General features: G+C 41.9%; 1 protein-coding gene across 3 annotated transcripts in view; it reads left to right on the plus strand.

Annotated features, from left to right (window-relative positions):
- Positions 1-24,849, plus strand: part of PTCH1 (patched 1) — a 90,463-nt gene that overhangs the window by 30,701 nt on the left and 34,913 nt on the right. For 2 of the 3 annotated variants that reach the window (XM_074995122.1, XM_074995124.1), the window contains 10 exons: positions 6,541-6,730; positions 8,314-8,383; positions 8,503-8,594; positions 9,932-10,130; positions 11,900-12,021; positions 14,189-14,336; positions 15,117-15,248; positions 15,559-15,714; positions 16,561-16,659; positions 17,841-17,966. In XM_074995122.1, the coding sequence (XP_074851223.1) occupies positions 6,541-6,730; positions 8,314-8,383; positions 8,503-8,594; positions 9,932-10,130; positions 11,900-12,021; positions 14,189-14,336; positions 15,117-15,248; positions 15,559-15,714; positions 16,561-16,659; positions 17,841-17,966 (1,334 nt within the window). The remainder of the gene's footprint in view (positions 1-6,540; positions 6,731-8,313; positions 8,384-8,502; positions 8,595-9,931; positions 10,131-11,899; positions 12,022-14,188; positions 14,337-15,116; positions 15,249-15,558; positions 15,715-16,560; positions 16,660-17,840; positions 17,967-24,849) is intronic. The other variant, XM_074995123.1, reaches the window with a different exon arrangement.

The following is a 24,849-nucleotide window of genomic DNA, read 5'->3' on the forward strand; positions in this document are numbered from 1 at the left end:
AATGGCACTAACTTCGAAATAGCGCCCGTCATGGCTACACGTGTTGGGCTCTATTTCGATGTTAACATCGACGTTAGGCGGCGAGACGTCGAAGCAGCTAACCCCATGAGGGGATGGGAATAGCGCCCTACTTAGAAGTTGAACGTCGAAGTAGGGACCGTGTAGTCGTTGCGCGTCCCGCAACATCGAAATAGCGGAGTCCACCATGGTGGCCATCAGCTGAGGGGTTGAGAGACGCTCTCTCTCCAGCCCCTGTGGGGCTCTATGGTCACCGTGTGCAGCAGCCCTTAGCCCAGGGCTTCTGGCTGCTGCTGCTGCAGCTGGGGATCCATGCTGCATGCACAGGGTCTGCAACCAGTTGTCAGCTCTGTGGATCTTGTGTTGTTTAGTGCAACTGTGTCTGGGAGGGACCCTTTAAGGGAGCGGCTTGCTGTTGAGTCTGCCCTGTGACACTGTCTGCAGCTGTGCCTGGCATCCTTATTTCGATGTGTGCTACTTTGGTGTGTAGACGTTCCCTCGCAGCGCCTATTTCGATGTGGTGCTGTACAACGCCCTGGAGGACATGTAGACGTTATTCATCGAAATAGCCTATTTCGATGTCGCCACATCGAAATAGGCTACTTCAATGTAGGCTTCACGTGTAGACGTAGCCCAGATGGCTCAAATATCAAAAACCACAAGGCCGGAGCTACATTACTTCTCCCTTTCAGAAGTGGCATGTAAATTATGGCCATTCAAAATGCAAATGAAGTGCTGAAGTGAATATCCAGCACCTTATTTGCATAATGGCAGCCACTCAGCCCATTAAAAGTGCTGATTTCAAACTAAAAATAGCCATGTAACTGGGGTTCCTTCGAAAGGGTGCCCCAATTTCGAGAGCACTCTTCTTCCCCCCAAAAAATATAGTGTAGCCACGGCCCAGGAGTGACCTTTGAGGATCAAAACATCAGACTGGAATTTTCTTTGTTTTCTTACACTTTTAAGATGTTTCTGAATTCAGCAAATAAACTGAGATGTATTGTTATGGTATGCCATTGACATATTTAAGGAACATAAGACTTTAAATCAGTAGAGGTTTGGTTAAAAAATATTCTTGTTTCCAACTTAAAAAGGCATTGCATCAAAGTCAAAAAGATACAGACAATAAAAGACCACCATTTTGATGGCAAACTGGGGTTTCTACAATGCCTCTTATTTAGAAGGAATTTTGTAACACCTACAATATATGTTTATGTGTTTAGGATGTGTAAGGAATGACACACAAGAGTTCATGTTCTGGGAGATATTAGCATAGCTTTAGTAAATAGTAAGTCTGATAGCTGTAAGGTGAGTTTAGTGACTTTTTTTTTTTTTTTAAAAATGGTGCCTGCCGAGAGTTGTTTTGGTAATAGCTGTGGATAGTTGTAAGACAAGGGCAGAGCACATGATGCTGAAGCTGTTGTAAAGTTGATTTCTCAGCTAATTATGGAGTCTTTAATCCTTAAAAATGAATAAATGCAAATAATTGATAAAGTGCTTCTTTTTTTCCTCAGTGGACATATTGAAAGGTCATTAATGTAACTATTTGCTTCCAATCTATACATATATTATCACATTTGGTGATTAGTCATATTGTTCCTTTCTAATCTAATCTATGTTTCTATATGTCTTGCAGCATTTAAAATCTCTTAAATTTAGTCTGATAAGTCATTTAACTCTATTGAGATAAGTCAAACTAGGAGAAGATGAATAAATAGTGTAATGCCTGTTTAACAAAAATGCTGCTGCATGTCCCATTTTCAACACCCTCATGAATATGCCTGTTTTCTTTAACTTTTTTGTTATTCCTATATTGAATGTAAAAGCAAAAATGGCTTCTTTCCTCAGCTGTCTGGTATGATGTAATTCTGATTAGCTAAATCTGGCTGCTTCAGTGAAGTTAATATAGTTTGACAGCACCTCCATTAAGAAGCAATAATTTCTGTTGATAGTAAACAGTTGGTCACTTTCAGCAGAGATGGGGAATGTCTTCTGTCTTGCACTGGGTTTGAGATGTTGGCTAAAACAAAGTTAAATTCCAGTGATTCCAAAAGGAAAATGCTGTAGTGATACAAGAGTGGAATGGCAGAGCATGTAGTAGTAATAATAAATAGTTATGCTTTGGTAGTACCCAGAGGCCTTCATTAGATTGGGGTATCGTGCTGGATGCCATAGTAATATAAAGAAGAGGCAATTTCAGTCCTGAAGGGTTTCATCAAAAAAAAAGTCTAGAAAAGAGTGCAGAGACTGACTTTTGTTGTAAGAACTATAGATTATCACACACAAAAAGTATGTCACTGGCACCTCTGAAAGCTGAGTCAAAGTTTGATAGAGTAACACAGAGCATTGTCCTGTGGAGACAGAAGTGAGAATGATCACTAACTTAATCCAGAAAGCAGTGAGATTTTATTAACAACTGCTGTAAATGCAATACATTACCTTTCACAAATGGATGGGTGTGATAAATAGTTTGTCAGTCTAGACAAATATATTGATTTGTTTTACACAGTTTGATTTGTGTTTGCATTTAATTTTGTTTCATTTAATATAAAAAACTCAAGCAGTCCCAAAACCCCAGAAATGAGACCCTTTTGGAAGGAAAGCCGTTCCAGGACTGCTGGCTCCACACTCCCTTTAAAGCGCCTCCTCCCCCCTCCCCCACACTCCTTGCCCATGCTGAGGCTTGCCTACATCCTGGAGGGAGAGCAAAGCTAGTGCAGAATTCCCTAGCCATTTGTGTGAGAAGCAGTTCTTACCAGACTGCTTCCATGCCTGAGCAGCCCCTGGGCTCACCCTGGACTGAGGACCAGCTGCCCCGCCTCCAGTCTTGATCAGTGTGTTCCACTGCATCTGGAGGGATGACCCTGACAGGAAGCCCACAGATGGTGTGGGTCACCGAAGAGATCCTGCTCCGGAGGCTCATCCACTTCACTGACGTGGACACCCTTGTGGCTGGCTTTGATGCCCTCGGCTTTTCCAGTGTTTTGGAGTTCTGGATGGGACCCACATCCCCAGCCATATTCGGGCCCCGGCTACACACTGCACTGCACGCTTCATCAATAGGAAGGGCTGTCACTCCATGGTCGATGTCTGCGTTGGGTGGTCGGGCTGGACCCACACTGCCAGGGTGTTCCAGAACTCCAGCCTGCTTAGGAGGATGGAGGCAGGTATCTGCGTTCCCCACCAGGAGCTGGCTGTCGGGGACATGCAGATGCTTTGGTGCCTGATAGGGGGTGTAGCCTACCCACTCCTGCCATGACTGATGAGGTGCTATACTTGGACCTTATACAGGACCTATTCAAGGCTCACCTCACCCAGGCAAGGAACCCAGTGGAGTGCACGTTCAGCCACTTGAAGGGGATGTTCTGTTGCCTCCTTAACCTGGCTGGATGTTGGGGAGCGGAATGTCCCCTAGGTCATGGCCACCTATTTTGCCTTCCACAAACTGGTGGAGCAGAGGTGGGGGTGACTTCTGCCAGGGGTGGGTGGTGGATGACAGAGGCCCTTACAAACAGCCAGGCGCAGCCCCCAGCCAACAAGTACATGGGAATGGGGTGCACATCTGGGAGGCCCTGCCGAAGACCTTTGCTCATGGCCCCCAATGACGCTTCTCCAGGGGGCACCCCAGGTCTGCACCCCTTACCACTCCCCACTACCACCCCTCCCGTCCCTCAACACCATGATGCCCCCCACCCAACAAGGACAGATGTGGGGATGGTGCTTAAAAATAAACTTTTACATGACAAAGTAGAACTTGTTAAAAAGTAAACATTTCTGACAGTACTATTTACAGAGAGCACCATTCTTGACTATATAAAGCAGGGGGGCCTTGGGACATGGGGCCTCTGAATTGGGAGGGGGCATCTCAACTGTGGGGGCATCTCCACTGGGATGGGGTAGTTCAAGTGAGAGGAGAGCCTTATTATACAGCAGGGGTAGGGGGACGCAAGCCACATTGGCTGCAAGATCTTCTCCTCCCAGAGTCACCCTCAGGCCTGGGATCACAAGCTGGGGAGGGGGGGATTAGAGATTAGGGGGGACATGGGTGCTGGCCATGTCCATTGCCCACAGCAGGGCCTGGAGGAGGGTATGGCGTCGGGACTGGGGTGGGAGGGGGAGTGGCAGGGGCCGTGGGTATGGCAGTCAGGGCCAGCCAGGGCTCCATGAGGTCCAGCAGGTCAGCCACTGTTCTGAGGTCCCTGCTTGATCCAGCTGCCACTCCTCTTCCTGCCACAGTCTCTGCTCTGCAATTTCATTTTGCCACCAGAGAGCAGCTGTGTAGGCATGGAGGCTCTGGTCCCCCAGGTGGCGATGTACCCTCTGGCTGCAGACACACTCTGCTAGTGGGGGACTGCTGTCCTGCAGGGGTGCCCCTCCAGCTTCCCCAGCTCCAGTTCCTTCCTGGGGCTTGTTGGCTGCACAGGGGGAGCTGAGCTGGCCCTCGGATGGTGCAGCTATCAGGGGAGAGGGAGAGACAATGAGTCCTCCTTCCAGCATGCCTCCACTGCCCACAAGCATCAGCCCTCACTCCCAGGCTGTGAGACAGAGCTGTCCCAGATGCACGTGCACGTGCCCCCTGCATGATGAGCTGTACCACATGGGGACCCTGTGGTGTCACAGGGACCAGTCTGACCGCAGCACCCTTCCCCTTCATTGAGGGGACCCTGCATGGGTAGTGGGTGCAGCCAGGGCCTCCCCTGCACAAGGATGCAGCTTGCAGCACTGCCCACAGTGGTGGGTGCTGCATGTTACCTGTGTGTGTACCCGCGAGCCGAGAGCTGCACTCCCCACAGGTGTCTCTGGGGTTGGGCCATAGCCCATGTGGCTGTCCTGCTCCCAGACATTGCAGAGGCAGGCTGGTTCCCTCTCCCTCACGGTTCTGGGGCCCTTACAGCCCCCTGTGAGGCTTGCAGCGGATGGAGAGCTATGCCTGGGGGCAGCCTGCTGGGTCCAGGTGGGACACACTGCCGTGTACATGGGTGCACATCCTGGCCCTGTGGCATAGGTTCCCACCTGATCCGTCCTGGCAAACCACATGACATGCCCCACCTGCTCCACCCCCAGCCCAGGGGGTACTCACCAGAGGGTACCATGAAGAGGTCCAGAGACACCAGTGCTGATTTTGTGGCACTGGAGGGGCCCAAGTCCAGAGCTATGATAAGCATCGCCTGGCTGGTCTCAGGGTCAGAGGGCAGGTCCTGGGCTGGCTTCTGCAGGGTTCCTGGCTTCTCTCCCACTGGCTGCATCAATGAGGGGCCTCCTCCCCAGTGTTGTCCGTCACATAGTTGGGTGTGCTGTCGTTGCCCTCAAGGAGGTGGTTGAGCACGTTCATAATAGGGACAGGTGACTGTACTTGTCCCGACCTCCACCATGCATCCTGGGTCCTCACATAGCCCTGGTGGAGCCTTTTCACCTTCACCCACATCTTGCTTGAGGGTGCAGGAGGAGTGGCTGTGTGTGGTCTCCCCTCCCCTGTCAACAAAAGGAGCCCCAGAGCATCTATACAGCTATTTTCTTGACAGAATACTATCAAGAGAGGCGTTATACTTCAACGGGGGGAGGTATAATACCACTGGTGGATGTGCCATGTATTGTCAACAAAGTGTTGAGAAATCACATTTTGCATATAGACATTGTCTTTTTTCCCAACAAAAGCCTGGTTTTGCCAGGAGAAGCCTCTTGTGTAGACGTAGCGTTAGTCTTTAAGGTTCCACTGGATTTCTTGTTTTCCTTTCAGTGAAACAGACTTCCATGGCTACCTCTGAAACCTGTGTCAAGGAAGACTGAATTTGGCTGCCATTAGAGCCCATCGGTGTTATGCTGCCTCCCACCTTTCTCTTACTCTCTTTTGACATGGAGTAGGCTGTGCAACCACTGTGGACTTGACTAAACTTTGTCGTCAAATTCATCCTGCATGGCAGCACATTGTGAGGCTATTAGACCACTAGGGTGGAGTGCTTAAATTTAGATGATTATTTCTAATGCCCTCAAAATGCACTTCATTATGTGACCTTTCCTTAGCAATATTTTTACATTTTTCCTAAACGCAAAGAACTACGTATGCTCATGTACTCCTTCCTTCCTTCTTTACTGAAGAGAAATGTTTTGCTTTCGTCCATTGTCAAATCATTTAGAAGAGTATTAATTGAAGCCTTTTATCTTGAAATGTGCTATTGGAGCAGACTTGTTTATAGAAGTGTAAGAAATTGTGGCATAGAAATATTTGGTCAGGTCTTCAAGGAAAATTTTTTTCAGTTTTTTTTTGTAAATTTTTCTTTTGGAATACTGATTATAATGTAGAGAAATTGTGTGTCCAACACCATCTAATTTGCATGTGAGTATTTTAGTATACATTCATTGGCCAAATGAATTTAATATTGGCTTTAAAATTAGTTCAGCTCAAAACTGACTACCACATATTCCATACTTGTGGCAAAGTTTTTTGGTGACCTGTGAGCTCTCATAACGTCAAATTAGAGTAAATTATTGGCTAATACAAAGCTGTAAATATTTGTCTGTCAGTTGGTGGACGAGTGAGTCGGGAGTTAAATTACACGCGCCAGAAGATTGGAGAAGAGGCCATGTTTAATCCCCAGCTCATGATTCAGACACCACAAGAAGATGGTGCTAATGTATTAACAACAGAAGCACTCAGACAGCACCTTGACTCTGCACTTCAAGCCAGCAGGGTACACATTTATATGTACAACAGGTAAGGTGGAGAACCAAAGGTATTTCTGATCTTCTGTGGCAATTCACATGTAGAAGTTACACACTTATTCTCTGTTTTACATTGATTTTTGAAAGTCTGGCGATTCAGAACACCATCTATTGGCACTCCATTTTGATTTGCATTTGATTGTCAAGACTTAGCTCTTTGAAAGAGTTCTATGATAACAGAGAATGATTGGATCTCGATAAATGAAGCAAAGATAAGAGACATTGGATCTGGTCCTGAAACCCTTACTAACACAAGAAGTTCCCCAGCATCAGGTGTATTGACTGGTAAAGTAATGGTGGCTCTGCAGAACAGAATCTGCATGTGATACTAGCACCTCATTGGTGGGATTCAGAGCAGTAAGAGGCCCTCCACACCTGAAGGAAACTGGTAATGACTGTGGACACTTGGAGGTGACATTCCAAGAGTTTTGGAACAGGAGCTATAACGATAGATGGGAAATTTAGTCCTGACTATTTGGAGTTGACAGGAAGATACCAAACTTAGGTTTCTCATTAGGTGTACAGTGCTTAATGTGTCATTGATTAAATGATTTATCTAAAAAATAAAATTAAGCACAGTAATAGGATTAAGTGTGTCTAGTAATACGGTGATTTTTAAAAATAAGTATCAACTGCCAACTCTGGGCTAGACATATAGTTATGTATCTCGACAAGGCTCAGTTCCTGCCAATGTTATATTCTTGGCTGAGGAAGTAATCTGGTACAGTCTTGTGTATTAGAGCAGGTGGCTAATATGGACCCCGTCCTTTCCTGCCCACTTGTTTCCAGGACTATGTCGAGACTGTGGTTGCTATTTCAGTATACAAATATATCTCCATGCTCAAAAAAGCACAGCTATTTTGAGTGCGGTATTCTGTTTCTACTACCCCTTGTTGTGAGAGGGGAAGCAGAAACCTTGAAATAGGCCCTTATTTTGAACTTTCGTGCCGTTTGGTCAGCACCAAGCTTGAAGGACAGTAACTCAAAATAATTTATGCAAATTGTGAAAGTTATCTTGAGCTAGACATTCAGTCTAGACATATTCCAGGGGAGTATCTCCAGGATAGTTGTTGCACTTCCCTAAGTACCAGCAGCTGAGATGATGGCAGTTGTAGTACAGCCGCATGGGGAGTTAGGATTCCTAACTCCTCCCTCTCTCTGGTACTGAAGAGTTAGGGCTAAGATCATTCCTGATTCCTGAACCTAATTCTGTCCCTCCTGCCTGCTCCCTCTTTAGTTACATTGACCAGTAGTTCTGCATCCTTAGATCCAGATTCGGCCACCTTTGTTCACGTTGAATAACATATTACTCTGAGAGTAGCCCGCTGGTTGTTAATGAGTTTTAAACACACTACTTGCCATGTCTAACACGCAGTCTCCTGGGATGGATGTAGCTAGAAAGGCCTTTGTACTGTAAGGCATAGAATACCAATTCCAAACGAGACCTCCCTTTCTCAGTACTGAAGCTACCTAGAAGTATCAACATACACAGATTGTAATTTTGTATGGGTGCTGTGTTTTATATAATGTATTTTTTTATTGTGGAAAAAAATTGTTCTTTATATTTTTTTATAGACAATGGAAATTGGAACATTTATGTTTTAAATCAGGAGAACTTATCACAGAAGCAGGGTACATGGACCAGGTAGATATATCATGAGTTGATTTATACACATTTTCCTTCTCCACATTTCAGCTACCACTCATGCACTTCCATATGTTCTACCCTAAATGTATGGTTTTTTTCCTTTCTTACTTTGACAGATTATAGAATATCTTTATCCTTGTTTAATCATCACGCCTTTGGACTGCTTCTGGGAGGGAGCAAAGTTGCAGTCAGGGACTGCCTATCTATTGTAAGTGAACTGTTTTGTTCTGTTTTCTAGTCTGTGATTTTTTTTTAATCATAAAACTGTCCATGTTTTCACATTTCATTCCCATTGTTTATTCTGATGTTGGCTGAAACAAAAAATAATTTTTCCATCAGAAGCTGAATTGTTGGCATCAAATTAATCTTCATTAATTTCTATCATTGCGTTAACATGTGAAAGAAAATGCAGATTCTCCATTTTAATACCTTTTAAAATTGTTTGCTGTTTTGGAAATAAACTTTGTTTTTTGTCCTTGAAAACCACACAAGCCTGAAAATTCAGTTTAGCTGTGTATAAATGTGCTTGGATAATTGTCTTGAGGAAAATCTCAAGTCTTCATAAGGAGTGAAAAGCTAATCCTTTGTTTATTAGATCATTAAAGAAACCAAAAATTGTATCTTTTATGGGAAGGTTTCCACGGCATTCTAGGGTGATATTGTATCCTTCAAAAAGTTAATTGTTAATCCATGCAGACATTTTTGGTTAATTATGCAAGAGTTAGCATTTGGGTTATTGTTTCTGCCCTGGTTTGCATGTGTCTGTAAAGCAATTTGCAATGGCCATCTCCTAACCTTTAGTTTACACTCTTAGATGGGGAAATAAGGGGTTCTGTGTTTTCTGGTTGGGAGATTTGGAATAATGACTTAAGCCTGGTTAAGCAGATACAGTGTGGTTTGAACCACAAAATAAGGCAGCCAAAAGCCTTTCTGGTCTATCAACATCACAAACTCAAAAGCGGGGTGGGAGTGGGGGGAGGAGAACACGTAGCAGGGATAGTGGTGATGGTGGGGGCAACAGGGACTTGGCTTGTTGATTGCCAAGCCATCAGGGAATTGGAAGGAACACAGCACTTCTAGAGGTAATAAAGCTCAGATATTTTTTCATTGATTAAATCTGAAGAATATTTATTAGACTAAATGAGTGGTAATCTGACACTGTGTGAAAGTCTTTCCCCTCTCGGTCCTCCTCCCTCCCTCCCCTTTTGGTGTTATTGCTTTGAAGCAGCAGTTGGCAGCCTTTCGAAAGGGAGTGTGTTGCTATGTGAGCATATTTAATTAACATTTAAATATTCCCTTTATTAGAAAAAGCTAAGGTGATCTTTACCTATAGGGCTTTTACACAAGGCTGTGTCAGGATTACAAGAAGAATAAAGATAAATCTAACTAAAAGATACATTTTGTTTGACAACATAGTTTCAAAAAATGGATTACAGCTCAAAATAGCTGAAGTAGCCTATTAGCCTTTATACAAATACAGCTGGAAAAAAAAAAGGTTTTTGTTCAATGTATTTTCCATCCTTCTGTCCCCAATTTCTTTTACAGAGGGAAACCTCCTTTGCAGTGGATAAACTTTGACCCTTTAGAATTTTTGGAAGAGTTAAAAAAAATAAACTATCAAGTGGAGAGTTGGGAGGAGATGCTGAGTAAAGCAGAGGTTGGCCATGGTTATATGGATCGGCCGTGTTTGAATCCTACTGATCCTGATTGTCCAGTCACAGCCCCCAACAAAAATTCAACCAAAGTAAGCTTGCTTATCGTCTGTGGACTATATCAGGGAAGTGGGTGTATGCGGGGAGGGGAGGGAAAGGGATGCAATTTTTAAAAGCAACACAAGTCTCATACTTCCCAGCAGTATTTTTTACTCAGTTTCTGTTGTATGGACTTAACCAGTAATGGCTAATTTTCTTCAGTCTCTGAGGCAATGCTGTGACCCATGTGCTCAGAATCATAGTATAGCTCTTCAGCCAAGGGCCTGACAGTGACACGCTATCCCATCTGGAACACCAGTAGTCTTTGTGCCCTCAGGCAGGCACCATGACTCCTGAAGTTCAGGGAGAGCACAGCTGTTGCTGCATGCTGGCATCGTGTACCATGCCGGAACAGTTTTGCTGACCTTTGCTGAGGGTTAGCAGGTCCTTGGCCTCACCCTCACCTGCTCCCTCCAATCCACTGTAACAGCTCTGGTGGTGCTAGAGTTGTGTGCTCATTGAGACTGATTATACTTTTAGTTGCACTGTAAATCAAAAGTAACCAAACTGAATTCAGTGGGAGTATATAACTGTAAAAGCAGCATACAAGTAGAACTTTTGGTATGTAAGAATTCTGATTAGCCCTGGGTTCCTCTGTAGAAGGATACAGGAGGAAGGACCTTATGTTTTCATCCAGTAGAATCTAGTGGAATACCTGTGCAAGGCTTGGCTCAAGTCTGTCCTTAATGTTGTTTGGATTTGTATCCTTTCACAACCCACTGCCTCATCACACAAACACATTAACAGGCAAAAACTCGTGAAAAGAAAAAAAATCGTAATAAACATGAGGTTTGCTTGTTGAAAGTCTTGCTTGGAATTGAGTGTGTTTGAAAGATCTTTCCCACCTCATTGAAGTTAATGGAAGTCAAGTGTCCAATCCAGGTCATTTCCGTGATTTCACTGGGAGTTTTGCCTGAATAAGAAACTTCAGAATCAGACCACACATTTGTATGCCAAATCATATCCCTAATGCTATTTTGAATTTGCATATTCAGGATACATATTCCAAATAACTTCCCAATGTGGACAGAGAAAATGAATTATATCAAAGTGTTAGCAAGGAGTGGATGTTGTAGTAGTTGTGCTTGGTCTGATATTAGAAACAGATTTTGTTTTCATGTTTTACTAGGAACCCAATCTGCAGTGGAGATGTATGTCTCCTTGTAAATCAGCCATTTTTTGAAAGCACTGTAGCCCTGTGCTTCCTCCATGAAGATATGTTAGGCCTTTTTTATATTTAATATATTTGAAAACAGTATTGTCTCTAGTAGTACGTTTTCCATCCTGCCATCATCTTGAAATACACATTCAGCTAAGTTTTCATCCTCTAGAAGCTAGAGTTTCTGAAATCAATATATGGAAAAGTGTCTCCGTGAGCACTTATTGCATTGTGTTGCAAATATGAACAGTGAAGTCAAATATGGCTGTTCAGAGAACTGTCAATATTGTGTTTCAGCACATTAATGGAATAAGTATTAAGATGTATAAGTGGTAACTTCCTGTCATATAAATATATATTCGATCTATATTTTATACAGTGTAACTATAAATAAACCAAACAAACAAAAACAGTATGGTTTAAGCTTTGAAGTTTGTCTAACTCCAGCTGAACATTTGCTAGAATGTTAATCATGTTCTGTTTGGTAGGTATGTTTTTATATTTGACTAATTTATTTTATTCCAGTGTGCTAGATGTAGATGTCAAATATTATTTGTCTACTAAGCCACGCAGCTGGATGACTTATCAATAATTTTATTTTAGCCTCTTGATGTTGCCCTTGTTTTGAGTGGTGGATGTTATGGACTGTCAAAAAAGTACATGCACTGGCAGGAGGAATTGATTGTAGGTGGAACAGTCAAGAATGGTTCTGGGAAACTAGTAAGGTAAATACATGCAATGTTTAAAAAAATTGCCTGCTAAAATCTGTAAATGTGTATTTTAGTTCCAGATTCAGAAGAATATCTTTAATAAGGTCAGATTTTAAGCGTGTGTTTTAAGTAGGCACTTAAATTCAGTCTAGAATTAGGATGACTAAGGCACATGTTCAACTGCTTTCCTGAATTTGCACTTTAATACTTACTCACATTTTTAAAAAAAATATTTAATAGTCTGTGCACCTTGCAGATGTTTACAAAATAAAAAATGATGGTGGCATTTTTAGAGTTGTGAAACAGTTGTGCAAAATGGAGAAGCACATTGTGTTCACTGCTGGCTCCTTCTGACCCAACAGTGGTATGTATTCCTCAGAGGGAAGGGCTTTTTTCTGGTGACTTAGGCCCAGAGCAACAAAGGCACTAAGATATTGTGAAGTATCAGAGGGGTAGCCGTGTTAGTCTGGATCTGTAGCAGCAACGAAGGGTGCTGTGGCACTTTGTAGACTAACAGAAAAGTTTAGAGCATGAGCTTTCGTGAGTTAACTCACTTCTTCAGAAGCTCATGCTGTAAACTTTTCTGTTAGTCTATAAGGTGCCACAGGACCCTTCGTTGCTGCTAAGATATTGTGATGCTTAGTGTTGCAATGCCCAACTTTTAGATGCCTAAGTTCAGGTTTCAGGGAATTGTTTATCTCTGCTTGAAATCCATGAACCTGGACTTCAGCCACACATCCACCAGACTTGCATGCAGTACACAATCCAGTGGTCATGCTCAGAGGTTGCCTAAATCTACACAAAAATATTCAAGGGATAGAGGAAGGATGAGGCTGGAGGAATGTGCTGGCAGCACAGGCAAAAAACTACTCTAGCCTTGCTGCGCTGCCACTGATGGCACTGGAGGCTCCTGGGCCCTTTTATATCATCAGACATAGCCGGGAGAGAGACTTGGCCCTGAACTTTGCTGGAGCAGGGCCACCAGACCAGGAATATTCCTGCAACCCAGGCATCATGGGCTCATATAACTTGCCGCCTCTGCCATTAATCCCTTGGTTAGGATACTCAGCCAGGATGTGGGAACCCACAGGTTCAAGGGCTTTGAATAAGCCCCCCGTCCCAATGAGAAGGGTTTTGAATAAGGTGGTGCCACCTTTCCAGGAGACTGGAGGTGCCCCACATCAGAATATCCCATAGGATAATGGTTAGGGCATTCTGCTCTGTATGGCAGTACATCTTGAATAAAAATTGTGAATCTGGCAGGCATTTTGAAAGAATTCCTGGCACACCAGCACATGTTATGAAGAAACAGGGCTGTCTTGGGAAACAGTGAGCCATATGATTTTACATATGTGTGGAATAATAGAAGTTCAAGATGCAGGTTATATATTAACATAAAATGAAATAGGAGTGTTTATGATGAGACACAATGTAAGTATCATTAAGAAGTTAGAATGGATGCAGAAGTTTAAAAGTTTTGATGAAGATTTTGAAGTTTTTACATTGAGTAGTAATTGAATTGAATATATTTTGAGAAGGTAAACAAAAAAAAAGAAAGTAGTCAAAAACAAATCCAAAGTGAAATGTGTAAGGTCTTTTGTTGAATGGCTATGTGGGCTAGATATAATGTGAAAGAGAGACCAAAAAATTGCGGATGAACAATAATCACTGTGTGTAATTCTTGTCGCTTGTCAGAAGTTCTGACCAGCATTTTTTCCTAAGGAAGGCAAAAATGCCAGAGCCTCTGGATGAAGAATAATTGGTAACTAGCTACTTTGTGGGAACAGCTATTTCTGTGCTATACCTAGTTCACGTATTAGAAGTTAGATAGTAAACTGACTATTAATTTACTTTTTGTCTTTGTCTGTTACAGATGATAGGGTTGCAACCTTTAGTCGTGAAACTGATTCTACTGAAGTTCATGGCAAAGTTTCCATTGTCTTCAATGGAAACAGAATCTGACCCTAAATACCGTATATATCAATACAGTTTGACTACAGTTAGTCACACCACTAACTAAATAGAATAATTACTTTGATTCAGTTTGAATGTGCCTTCCAAAAACAAAAGTTTCTTGCAAGTTGCTTTAAGGCTTTCATTTCAGATTCTGTGCAATGAAAATCACTTCCTGAAAATGTTTGTTTTATTTTTTCCTCCTTCCCACTCCCTCCCTCTGTTACAGTGCTCAGGCTTTACAGACCATGTTTCAGTTAATGACTCCTAAGCAAATGTATGAACACTTCAAGGGCTATGAATATGTTTCACACATCAACTGGAATGAAGACAAGGCAGCTGCAATTCTGGAAGCCTGGCAGAGGATGTATGTTGAGGTAAAATACAAAATCACCTGGAAATCATTCTGCCAAAGCCTATAGATTACAGTAGTCCAATAAGGAAGATGTTTGCTGTGTGGGTGTGTCCTGGTTCTAAAATAATACTGTACTCACTGCAACTGGATATTTTAGAATACTTCTTTCTTCTTTTTAATATAACAACTATTTGTCAGTTCACATCTGAGTAGCACTCAGAAAAGGTACCCTTTGGTTTTTGTTCCTGTTGTTGAGAACATTTTTCTGATTTGCTGAGACTCAAAATGAGCTGAAGATGCAAGTGTTAGACTGAATTTAAAAGCACTTGGCCAGTGTGATTATTGGGAAAAGGTGTCTGGAAAACATTAGCTAGCTGTAGAATCTGCTCACAGCTGCAGTCCCATTGGTGAGGTCATGTGACATTATCTGGCCTTTGTTTCCCAGGCATTGACCTCTGCTGAGCTGCTTGTGACCTCCCTAAAGTAGCCAGCCAATGACAAAAGAGAGGAGTGCCCTTACGAATTTGTTGTTTTGGTTTAGAGGCAGAACTGATATAACAAGTCAATTGTAGTTAGAAAGAAAAGGAGGAGAGCCTTCTTACATTTCAATACTTAAAATTGTTCTGAATGAACTGTGACTGCAACCATCTACCCAGCAAGACAGTGATTTCAAGTAGGATCAACAAACTCTTTCCTGAATGTTAATGATTAATACAAAAGTTGACTACAAGTGTGTAGTTCAGAAGGCTCATAAAGTATCCCCTTCATCTAGTAATGCTTATTGTTGAATTTCTGTTCACAGGTTGTTCATCAAAGCGTTGCACAAAACTCTACTCAGAAGGTGCTTTCCTTTACTACAACTACTCTGGATGACATCCTAAAATCATTTTCTGATGTCAGTGTTATCAGAGTTGCTAGTGGCTACTTATTAATGGTAAAAATAAATGTAATTTTGTATGTTTTGTAGTCTCTAGTGTCCTAACTGCTTTTGACATATATGTGCAATATTGACTCCAGCCTATGGTGTATACCGTTTTCATAATGCCTAGGATGAAACTGTAAGCTTGCAATTTGAGCATTGTTGACTATGAATATCACCTGTATGTTTATGTAACACCGCTAATGTATGTACTCTTTAAAAATGTATTTTGTATGCAAGCTTTTGGTTGGGGAGGGAAACATTAGAATATGACACATTCTAATGTTTTGCTTTTGTTTTTATTTTCCCACTGTTCTGCTTTCAGCTTGCCTATGCCTGTTTAACTATGCTGCGGTGGGATTGTGCCAAGTCCCAGGGTGCCGTGGGGCTGGCAGGAGTCTTGTTGGTTGCACTCTCAGTGGCTGCAGGATTGGGCCTGTGCTCATTGATTGGAATTTCCTTTAATGCTGCCACAACTCAGGTATTAAAGAGCTATTTAGTCTGCTGTTAGATAACAAGTGCTCTCTTAGTAAACAAATTCCATCAGAGTCAATCTTTGAACAAATGAAATAGAAATATAGGGTTTTGTTCTGTACTTGTTTTCTCCAGCAGCTGACATTTCATATGTCCCACTGTGAGATGTTGCAAAAGTAGTGCTCCTAGTGGGTGTTAAAGAGAGAGGCCCCAATCCTGCAACTCAGGCTTGGTCTACACTAGGCAGGTAAGTCAATTACAGATATGCAGTTCTAGCTATGGCAATTGCATAGCTAAAATTGACTTATCTGCAATCGACTTACATGGCTGTCCTCATGAGGAAGGTTGATGGGAGAGTTTCTCCTTTCAACCTCCCTTACTTTTTGTGATAGCGAGGAGCACAGGGGTTGATTTCACACATCCCTACCAGGCATGCGAAATTGAATCCCGGAAGATTCACCCTGAGCAGGTCGATCTTCCAGGTCATGTAGACATGGCCGTACTTTGCACAGACGATCACCAGTGTGCTGATCTCTGCTGGGGTGAAGAATAGGAGACCAGCTATTTTGCTCTTAAATCTAAAAGTATCAGGCTGCCTAAGTTCTAGCAAAATACACTTCTGATCTAATCCAGGATTCCTTGTCTACCCAAATGTTGTAGTCTTCAGTGGGAATTTTGCATGCTTAAGGAGCCTTACTTTATCCTTTAGCTTTTCGTTCATGCCCCTAGATTTGTGTTTATAGTATGCCAGGAATATTGTTTAATCAGCTGTTTAATATATTGCTATATGATAGGTCATATATTCATATAAGTCTAATATAACAGCTTCTGTGATTTTTTTTTTTCCCCACAGGTTTTGCCTTTTCTTGCTCTTGGAGTCGGAGTAGATGACGTTTTCCTTTTGGCACATGCATTCAGTGAAACGGGGCAGAATAAGAGAATTCCTTTTGAGGTAATGGTAAAATAGAAATTGGGGAAAAGCTTTAGAAACACAACATGTGACTAGATTTAATGATCTTTTTGTAGGTGAGAGGGGAAAAATTAGTTTATTTTAGCTTAGAGGTTTAATATTTTAATATGAGGCAAGAAATAATTTAGGAAGCAACCCAACCTATTTTGCATAGTCCTAACATCAGTTAAAGTAAATGTATGTTTTGGGAGTGAAAGGAATACAGGATTGTGACCTCGAAATGTCCAAATATTTTTTCATCCATCATTTAAGGTTTTAAGGCATAAAGGAGCAGGAGGGAGTAAATTTGAAAACCAGACACTCATTTTAATTGTTTTGTAGGAAAAAGTTGAGTTGAGATTTTTGTTCTGAATTATGCATGTTCCATAATTCCTTTTTATTTATAAAGGAGTGATAATTGAAAATACTGTATAATCATTAACATATGAGTTTTGTGAAACACCAAATCCTCTAATTTTTACAGCATTCTCTCTAAATTGGGGTTGGTTTTCAGTTTGGCATTTATTATGTGAATTACATATTGTGGAAAATATAGCATGCATTTGTTTGTGTTTTAATTTATACAAACTGTCTTCCACTTGCTCTTTTTTCTTCTGGCTTAGCACACATAAGCACCACAGACTCCTTTACTTTTAGCCACCACATGCTTTTAAACCAACAGCAGACAGCCCTGTAGGTTGGCAAACAATCCTTTCTCCATTTTTTTAACAAATTATGAAGCTTTATGTGGTCCTGAGTTTATAGCTACGTGCTTCCCAAGACATGCAGCTATACATAGTTTTTAACCATGACTTTAACACATGCTTATTTTGTCTGAAAAATATTTAATAACAAAAGTGACTGAATTGTTACGAAACACAATCGCATTAGTAAGAGAAATATTTGATCTCATTACTCTTTCTTTGAATTTTGAAGCCCTGCTTTTTCCCCCGAACAAATGCTAGTACTTTATGTGGAGTCTGCTCTGGTGCCACGTTGTGTTAAGTGAGTGCTTTTATTTGAATGCAGACTTGTAATAGATTGTCATTGTCATCAAGTTACATGTACAGGGATAATCTCTGGCTGCTGCCACAAAGGTCATTTGCAGGCTGTGACCATGAAACACCAAATGCTGTATACTCTTGAATTCAGTTAACTCTTATGATATGTTATATGTTTTTCAGGACAGAACAGGTGAATGTTTAAAGCGAACAGGAGCAAGTGTTGCTCTTACATCTATCAGCAATGTTACTGCCTTCTTTATGGCTGCCTTAATTCCTATTCCTGCTTTACGTGCATTTTCACTCCAGGTAGGTTGATAACATGATTTGATGGCTTTTATGATTGTGCTTATACCATGGTAGGGCCCAGATAGTAACTCTCAGTAGTAGTATAATGGTCAATACCTGATATTCATTCATTCCACTGCATTTGACTTCTGCTCCCCAGTCTGTCACATTTGTAGAAGGAGGTGACAACACCCATTCTCATCACCTTGACTCAGCTCCTCCCTGTGGTTGTGCATGGATTCTAACCCTCTGGTGTCCTGCAGGAGAGTGAAAGAGCACCCTGACCCATTCTACCGTCTCCCAGCATAAAAACAGAAAAGTAGAAAACTGAGCAGGATTTCACATGCACATGCACATGCACAGGCATACACCTCTCAAAGCAGAAGGCTGTCCACTAGCCTCCAAAACCATATTGCTGACTCCTTAGGCAAAGACAGCAACAAAGAGTGTTGGTCCCATATTAACTATTGCCACAGCACTAGGTACTGCTCTTGTTCCCAGAGTCTTTTTACCAAAGTATTGGAACAAAGTATATGGATGGTTTCTTGTGCGCCACTACTTTTGAGAGAATATGTGAAAGTTATGAATTGTCTCTCTCTCATACAGTCTCCTTTGTATTTGTCTTTGAGATCGAAGATTTTCAGCCCAATGAAATATTGAGAGATATTGAAGGAAGTTCCTCTTAAAAGAAAAGGACTCTTTGAGGAGAGCTGGGAAGTTCTCTGACGCTGCTCTAACACATAGTCAATGTATAGCACTGTCTGACCTTGATAGAGAGCAGAGAAACTGTACTTTTTCAGTAGTCATTTTTCTTCTGTTCTAGCCTGGCTCTCTAATCGTTTTTCATTCTACTTGACCCTTAACCTACCCAGAGGAAGTGAGGGCTGCAATTTTTCTTAATACCTGTGGCAATTATTGCAGTTTTCAGAGGCGCAGGCATGTCTGCATTAAGCTGTGAAATGAAATCAGTCACTGATTACACAGCTGCATGAAGACCACTGAACATTAATCATTTGTTTACTATTTTTCTTCTCAATAGGCATTTTGATGGCAAATAATACAGAAAATAAGGAAACGCATCACTATCTTGCTTTGTGTGTCTCCAAATGATATTTAAAATTAGGGATGCAAGTCTGAGTCTTTAGCACTGATTCATTTGTGGTGTGTGTTGGGGGGGGAATACAATTAATTATGAAAGTCGCTTTCTTATGTGGGCTATTGACAGAGCAATTACTTAAAAACTTATGGCAAAGATTAACTGCTCTAGGTTTTATTGAGGGTTCATACATATTCATGTATATAGATTTTTGCGCTCAGGCCATGGCTATGCTACCCCTCCCTTTCGGAAGGGGCATGTAAATGACAGGGATCAGAACTGTTTAATGAGGTGCTGATATGAATATTCAGTGCCTTATGAGCATAATGGCGGCCAGTTGCTCTTCAAAAGTGCTGCTTTCGAAACACAAACTGGCCATGTAGACATAGGCGCTTCGAAATAAACCCCAGACGTTGAAATTCCCTTATTCCCAAAACAAATTGGAAATAATTGAAGTCTGGGGTTTATTGCCAAGTGCCCGCATCTGTACGGCCAGTTTGCATTTCGAAAGCTGCACTTCTGAAGTGCAACTGGGTGCCATTATGCTAATGAGGCACTGAATATTCATTTCAATGCCTCATTAAACAGTTCTGATCCCTGTCATTTACATGTTTCTTCCGAAAAGGAGGGGTGGAGTAGCCACGGCTTCCCTGTTGCAGCATATGCAATGCGTTAAAGTAACCTTTTTCTTTTTAAACACTTTATTTGAATTAAATTATTTATTGTGATCTCTTCTATTCTGGGCCCCAAATCCAACGGTTCTGTACAGTAAGCCCTTAATTTAATGGACTAACGGGGAGAGGGGTGTCGGTTAAATCAGAGGGTTTACTGCCCACCCAGCCCCGCCAGGCTCCTCCAGCCCCAGTCCCTTCCCCCACAAGCCCCCCAAAAACATTACATGCTACTCACTGCCACTGGAACCACTGTCACTGGAGGAGCCACCAGAACCCACCGCAGCTGGGGGTCTCCAATGTGCGTGGGGGCCCCTCTGTACATGGCATCCAAAGCCATGCCATGCACACAAGCAGGGGCCCCACCATGTGCGGCAGCAAAAGCTGGGCTGCAGCTGGGGGCCCAGCAAGAACCTCAATGTGCATGGAGGAGCCACCACCACTGCCAGAGCCACCACACGCTCCTACCATCAGGAGTAGGGCATGTACACAAGTGCCCTCTACCCATGTACACACCCCAACCCTGGTGGGAGGAACGCATGGCTGCTTCGGAGGTGGGGTCTCCTCCAGGCCATGGCAGTAAGTCCCCATCATACCTTTTGGGTGGGTGAGGGGGATTTAGCATTTTGCAGACCTTGGTTAAGCAGAGTTCAGGAACAATGTGGGGCGGTGGGGGCTGGTGGACGTCCATTGTTTCTGAAGTGTGCTAAATCAGGATCTGTAAAATCGGGTTTGCTGTACTAACTCAAGTAGCAGAAGGGGCTTTGGATATCTCCACTGGGAGTCCTTGAGAACTTGTCTTCCCCCTTCCTATATATGCTACACAGTAGCCACCAAATGGCTCTGTGGAAGCTACCTGAGTGTAATGTATTGATCATAGAGAGACAAAGTGGCAGTTTGACACAGAGAGGGATTGTTTGGCCCTAGTTCCTCAACTCATGTATTTTTCAGGCCTTGATAGATATGGACTCCATGATGCTAAGGGGTACTGAAATACGTCTACACCACACACTCTGTGCCAAATTCTGTCTTACATATGCAGCCCTACTGATTTCATGGGACAAAAACAGCCCTGTCTGAAGAGGGTAGAACTCTGTGAAAAATCAGTAGAACTTAGTCATCTTATACCAAGGCTGAATGTGGCCCCATATCTTCAGTGGGGTTAATTGGAAGTTTTAGTAACTAAGCATGGAATTTAGCCCAATAAATTGCAGCTGTAACAACTTTTCTCAATGCTCAAATGATGGAACTTTTTCTTAACTGTTAAAGGAAGTTGCCATGGTATGGGATATTTTTCATAACATATGTATATCTATCATATAGCTGAAAGACATATGTGTACTTTACTGAGAGAGCGAATTTAAGTTGTTAAATTCATTTGTTACCTTACTCTGTGGAATAACACTGAAAAGGCTTGCCCCTCCTCTTCTCCAGTCCCTTAACCTCTCTCTGCTGCTGTCATGAGGATTTACCTAGCAAAAGTAAAGCCTGAGGGTGAGGGAGTGGAGGGAATCCAAACCATGTATGCTATCAGAAGAGAGTTGAAGATAGGCAGCAATAAGGTGGAAGTCTTTGTGACAGACCTTCTTTTCTGCTTATCACCTCTGGCTGTTCAGCACACCCACACTCCTTGGGTGGTCTGCCAGGAATGGCAAAAACCAGCACATACCTTGGGTAGGGCCCCAACCTTCCAGCCTTGCTAGCTTCACTCTCCGTGACTCCAGCACAGACGTCCATTCTCTTATTTCAGTTAACAGATGCAGCAGCAGTCACCAGATTTTAAAGCAGCAGATTACTACTAAAATGTTTGTGTGGTTCAGAGAAAGCAAGCACATTCTCGGAATGTGTTTGATGCTGACCCTTTAGAGAGCCCCTTCATCTGGCACCCCTTCTGTGAGGCCCCAGCTCCTCCCCTCTCTAGGATTAATCCTAGAACTCTTGTTGACTTTTCAAGAGGGGGGGCATGACGCTCTTCCCACTGCCAGCTTTCTCTGCTGGGTCTTGTGCCTGCTGATTTCAGATTCCCAGTAGTCTAGGTCTATATTACCACACTCCAGGCTTTAATTTGAGCTAAGGTGCAGTTCCAGTTGCCATACAAATGAAGGAAATTTTAAGTGAAGGCCCAGGCTCATTCACACACCTCAGTACCCAAACATGGGTGCATAGAAATTCTGCTCGTACTCAGTTTCTCTTCCCCTCACTGAAGGACCCCCCACCTACCCACACACTAAACCTGATTTTTATCTTAGTAAAACCCCTCCCCCCACCCAAGTCTTTTGCCACTTTTGCTTCCCTGGGTCCCCAGAGTCGGGACCATATGTGAGGAGCTGTTTTGGGAATTCATGGTGGTGGGCTGTGTCAGTTCCAATGGCTTCTCTCTGAGGAGATGATGAGTTAAAATTGATGAGAATAACTCTTGTTGTATTTCATTTTAAAAATTCATAACTGTCCTGTACCTGAAATACCATGCTCAGTGTGAGAATGGGTGATACATGTGAAAACAATCCTTATGTGAAATTTCCTTCAGTCTCATTGTTGTATGGACTACTCTAACTGAAGCATCCCAGTCCTTCCAAGCCACCAAATCTGCCGTGGATAGATTGTTTGGTAAAGTCAATAAACCTGTGACCAACACTGCATTAAGAAAAATTCAGTAGTCCTGGTAAGAATAGTTATGTTTAATGTGTAAACTGAATTTACCCATTAGAGTATGAATTAGAATGCGTTTAATCCTGCTGAAGTACAAATCCCAATGCAATTTTACCTACAGAGCTCCAAAGCAAATAGGGGCTAGGAATTGTTGGTACTTAAAATGGAATCCAGTAAGTTAAGGGCTATGTGAGCTGGGGACCCAGTAAAGTTTTGTGAGTGCTGGAAAAATCAAGCACTATATTGGGAAACTGGGAGCAAGGTTGATCTACCAAAATCTTTAAAATATTGGAGGAAGTTGTTGCTTTAACTAAACTAATTACACATGCTTTATAGATACTTCAACTGTGATTGACTTAGCATAATAGTAATAATAATAATAGTAATAATAATAATAATAATAATATTTATTTAAAAGCTTCTGCAAACAAGGCTAAGTAAACACCTCCCCTGCTAAAGCAGCAGTTTGTTTTTCGGACAGATTCAATCTATTCTAGAAACTTAATTTTGCAGTCCTCTGTATGACCTTACGTACCTTTGTTTGTGGGTATTTATAAATCATGGAATGGTCTTTGGACCTTTTCCCTGAGATTTAAGTGTTAGTTAAATGCTAACTAGCTTTTTTAATGCTAAAGAAACTCCAGCAATGGTTACATCTCTGGTCAGGTCAGTGATATGAGAATCTTGCTTTAATCAATTTATTAATGATATTAAGATAACTAAAAAGGAGCATAAATACAAACTCTTTAGTACAGTATATTTTGCAGTTTTAGGATTAATATAACTAGAAAATATTTACAATATTGGTTCTGTCATTAGCAGAAAGCAGTAATAATTGTTCCTTTATAATTTCAGTGTACTGTGTAAGTACTAACTAATCTTCATAACACCAATTGAGGTCTATTACTCTGGTTTTGCAGAGAAGGCACAGAAGAAAGTGTCAATATTGCCTTGTCCAAGGCCACATGATGCAGCCTACAGTTTCAAAACTGGATATTAATTTTGGATGCCTTATATTCAGTATTAGCAGTTTGGAGACACAGTGATTCTGCCCCCCTCAAAAAAAAAAAAAAAGGGCTGAGCACCTGAAACACCTGTTGTCCTCTTTTGGACTATTAATTCCTCAGCCTTCTGAAAATCAGGCCAAATGTGTAAAGATTTGGGCACTCAAAACCCAAGAAATTCAGTCAGTGACCATTTTTGAACATGTGGGCCAAAATTGCACAGAACTTAGAAGTAAAATCGGGAAAGTAGATGAGAACATTTCCTTAGATTGAGCCACGCTCACTGAACTACAGTTGCTTCTCATATGTTCTTGGCATATTAGGCCACACTCAAAAGCTACATTTACATTACAGAGCGTCCACACTAAAAATGTGTTCTGTCAACAGTAAATCAACAAAACACGCCACTTTTGTCCATGGCCTTCTGCCTCTACCCACGAGGCAAGATGCCTTTCTCGACAGAATTTGTCAACAGAAGGGCTGTGTGGACACACTGGGGGCCCCCTGTTGACTCACAGGGCTTTTGAGTCACCGGACAGCCCTGTTTGCTGTGCTTTCATTTGGCCGTTCTGTTGAGAGAGCGGCTGAGCAGTCCTGCTGCTCTCTGTTGACAGAGCGGCTTGCTCTTTCAATCTGCTGTGCTGTGAGGCCTCAATCTATCGACGGAAGTTTTGTTGAAAGATATCTTCTGACAGTAATTTCTGCCAACAGATCACTGTAGTGTTGATATAGCCAAAGAGTTAAAAGCTGTTTTTCTTGGTATTTTTCAAAAAAATTGTGGACATTTTTCTCATTTGAGTTTGAAATAAGGTTTTATTTTCTGGGTCAGTTTTTTCTCTCTCTGCAGACTCTTCTTCCATCCCTGCCCCCTATATCTTCCATTACTCATGAAGTCCTTTGTGGTCTTTCATAATATTTAATGTGCTTTAGAGAACGATTTTGCGTGTGTGTTTTTAATTTACTCTTTACACTCTAATCAGGTGACAGTATCCCATTGTACCGTCACTTATCATTTTATGATTGTAGCTTGTCAGCTCTTTGGGGCAGGGTCCTACTTCTAGTTCTGCATTGGATAGCACCAAATACAATGGACTTCTTGTCCGTGGCAGGTCTCCTCACTACTACAGAGCAAATAAATAACAATAATATGTGCTACACCATGCATGTGTATATATACTACTCAGGGGAACAGTTGAGATTTGATTTGATTTTAAAGTTAATATTTAATATCATTGTTCCATTTAAAATATTTATTTTAATAATGTTGGCTAATTAACTAAACTCTATTAAACTTGAGTGGGGAATTCTATACATAATCTTGAAGTATTACTTTGACTTTATAGCTAGAATTTAGCTAATTACCTCAAATAAATATTAAATTACTACATGTAGCAATTTGATTAAAGTTTAATTAGAGATTTTTCCATTATTGATTTAACAGTATTCTGTAATGTTATATTGGTAGCTAACTGACTTCATAGCCC

Source organism: Carettochelys insculpta, chromosome 5, assembly GCF_033958435.1.
Source record: "Carettochelys insculpta isolate YL-2023 chromosome 5, ASM3395843v1, whole genome shotgun sequence".
Lineage (NCBI taxonomy): Eukaryota > Metazoa > Chordata > Testudines > Carettochelyidae > Carettochelys > Carettochelys insculpta.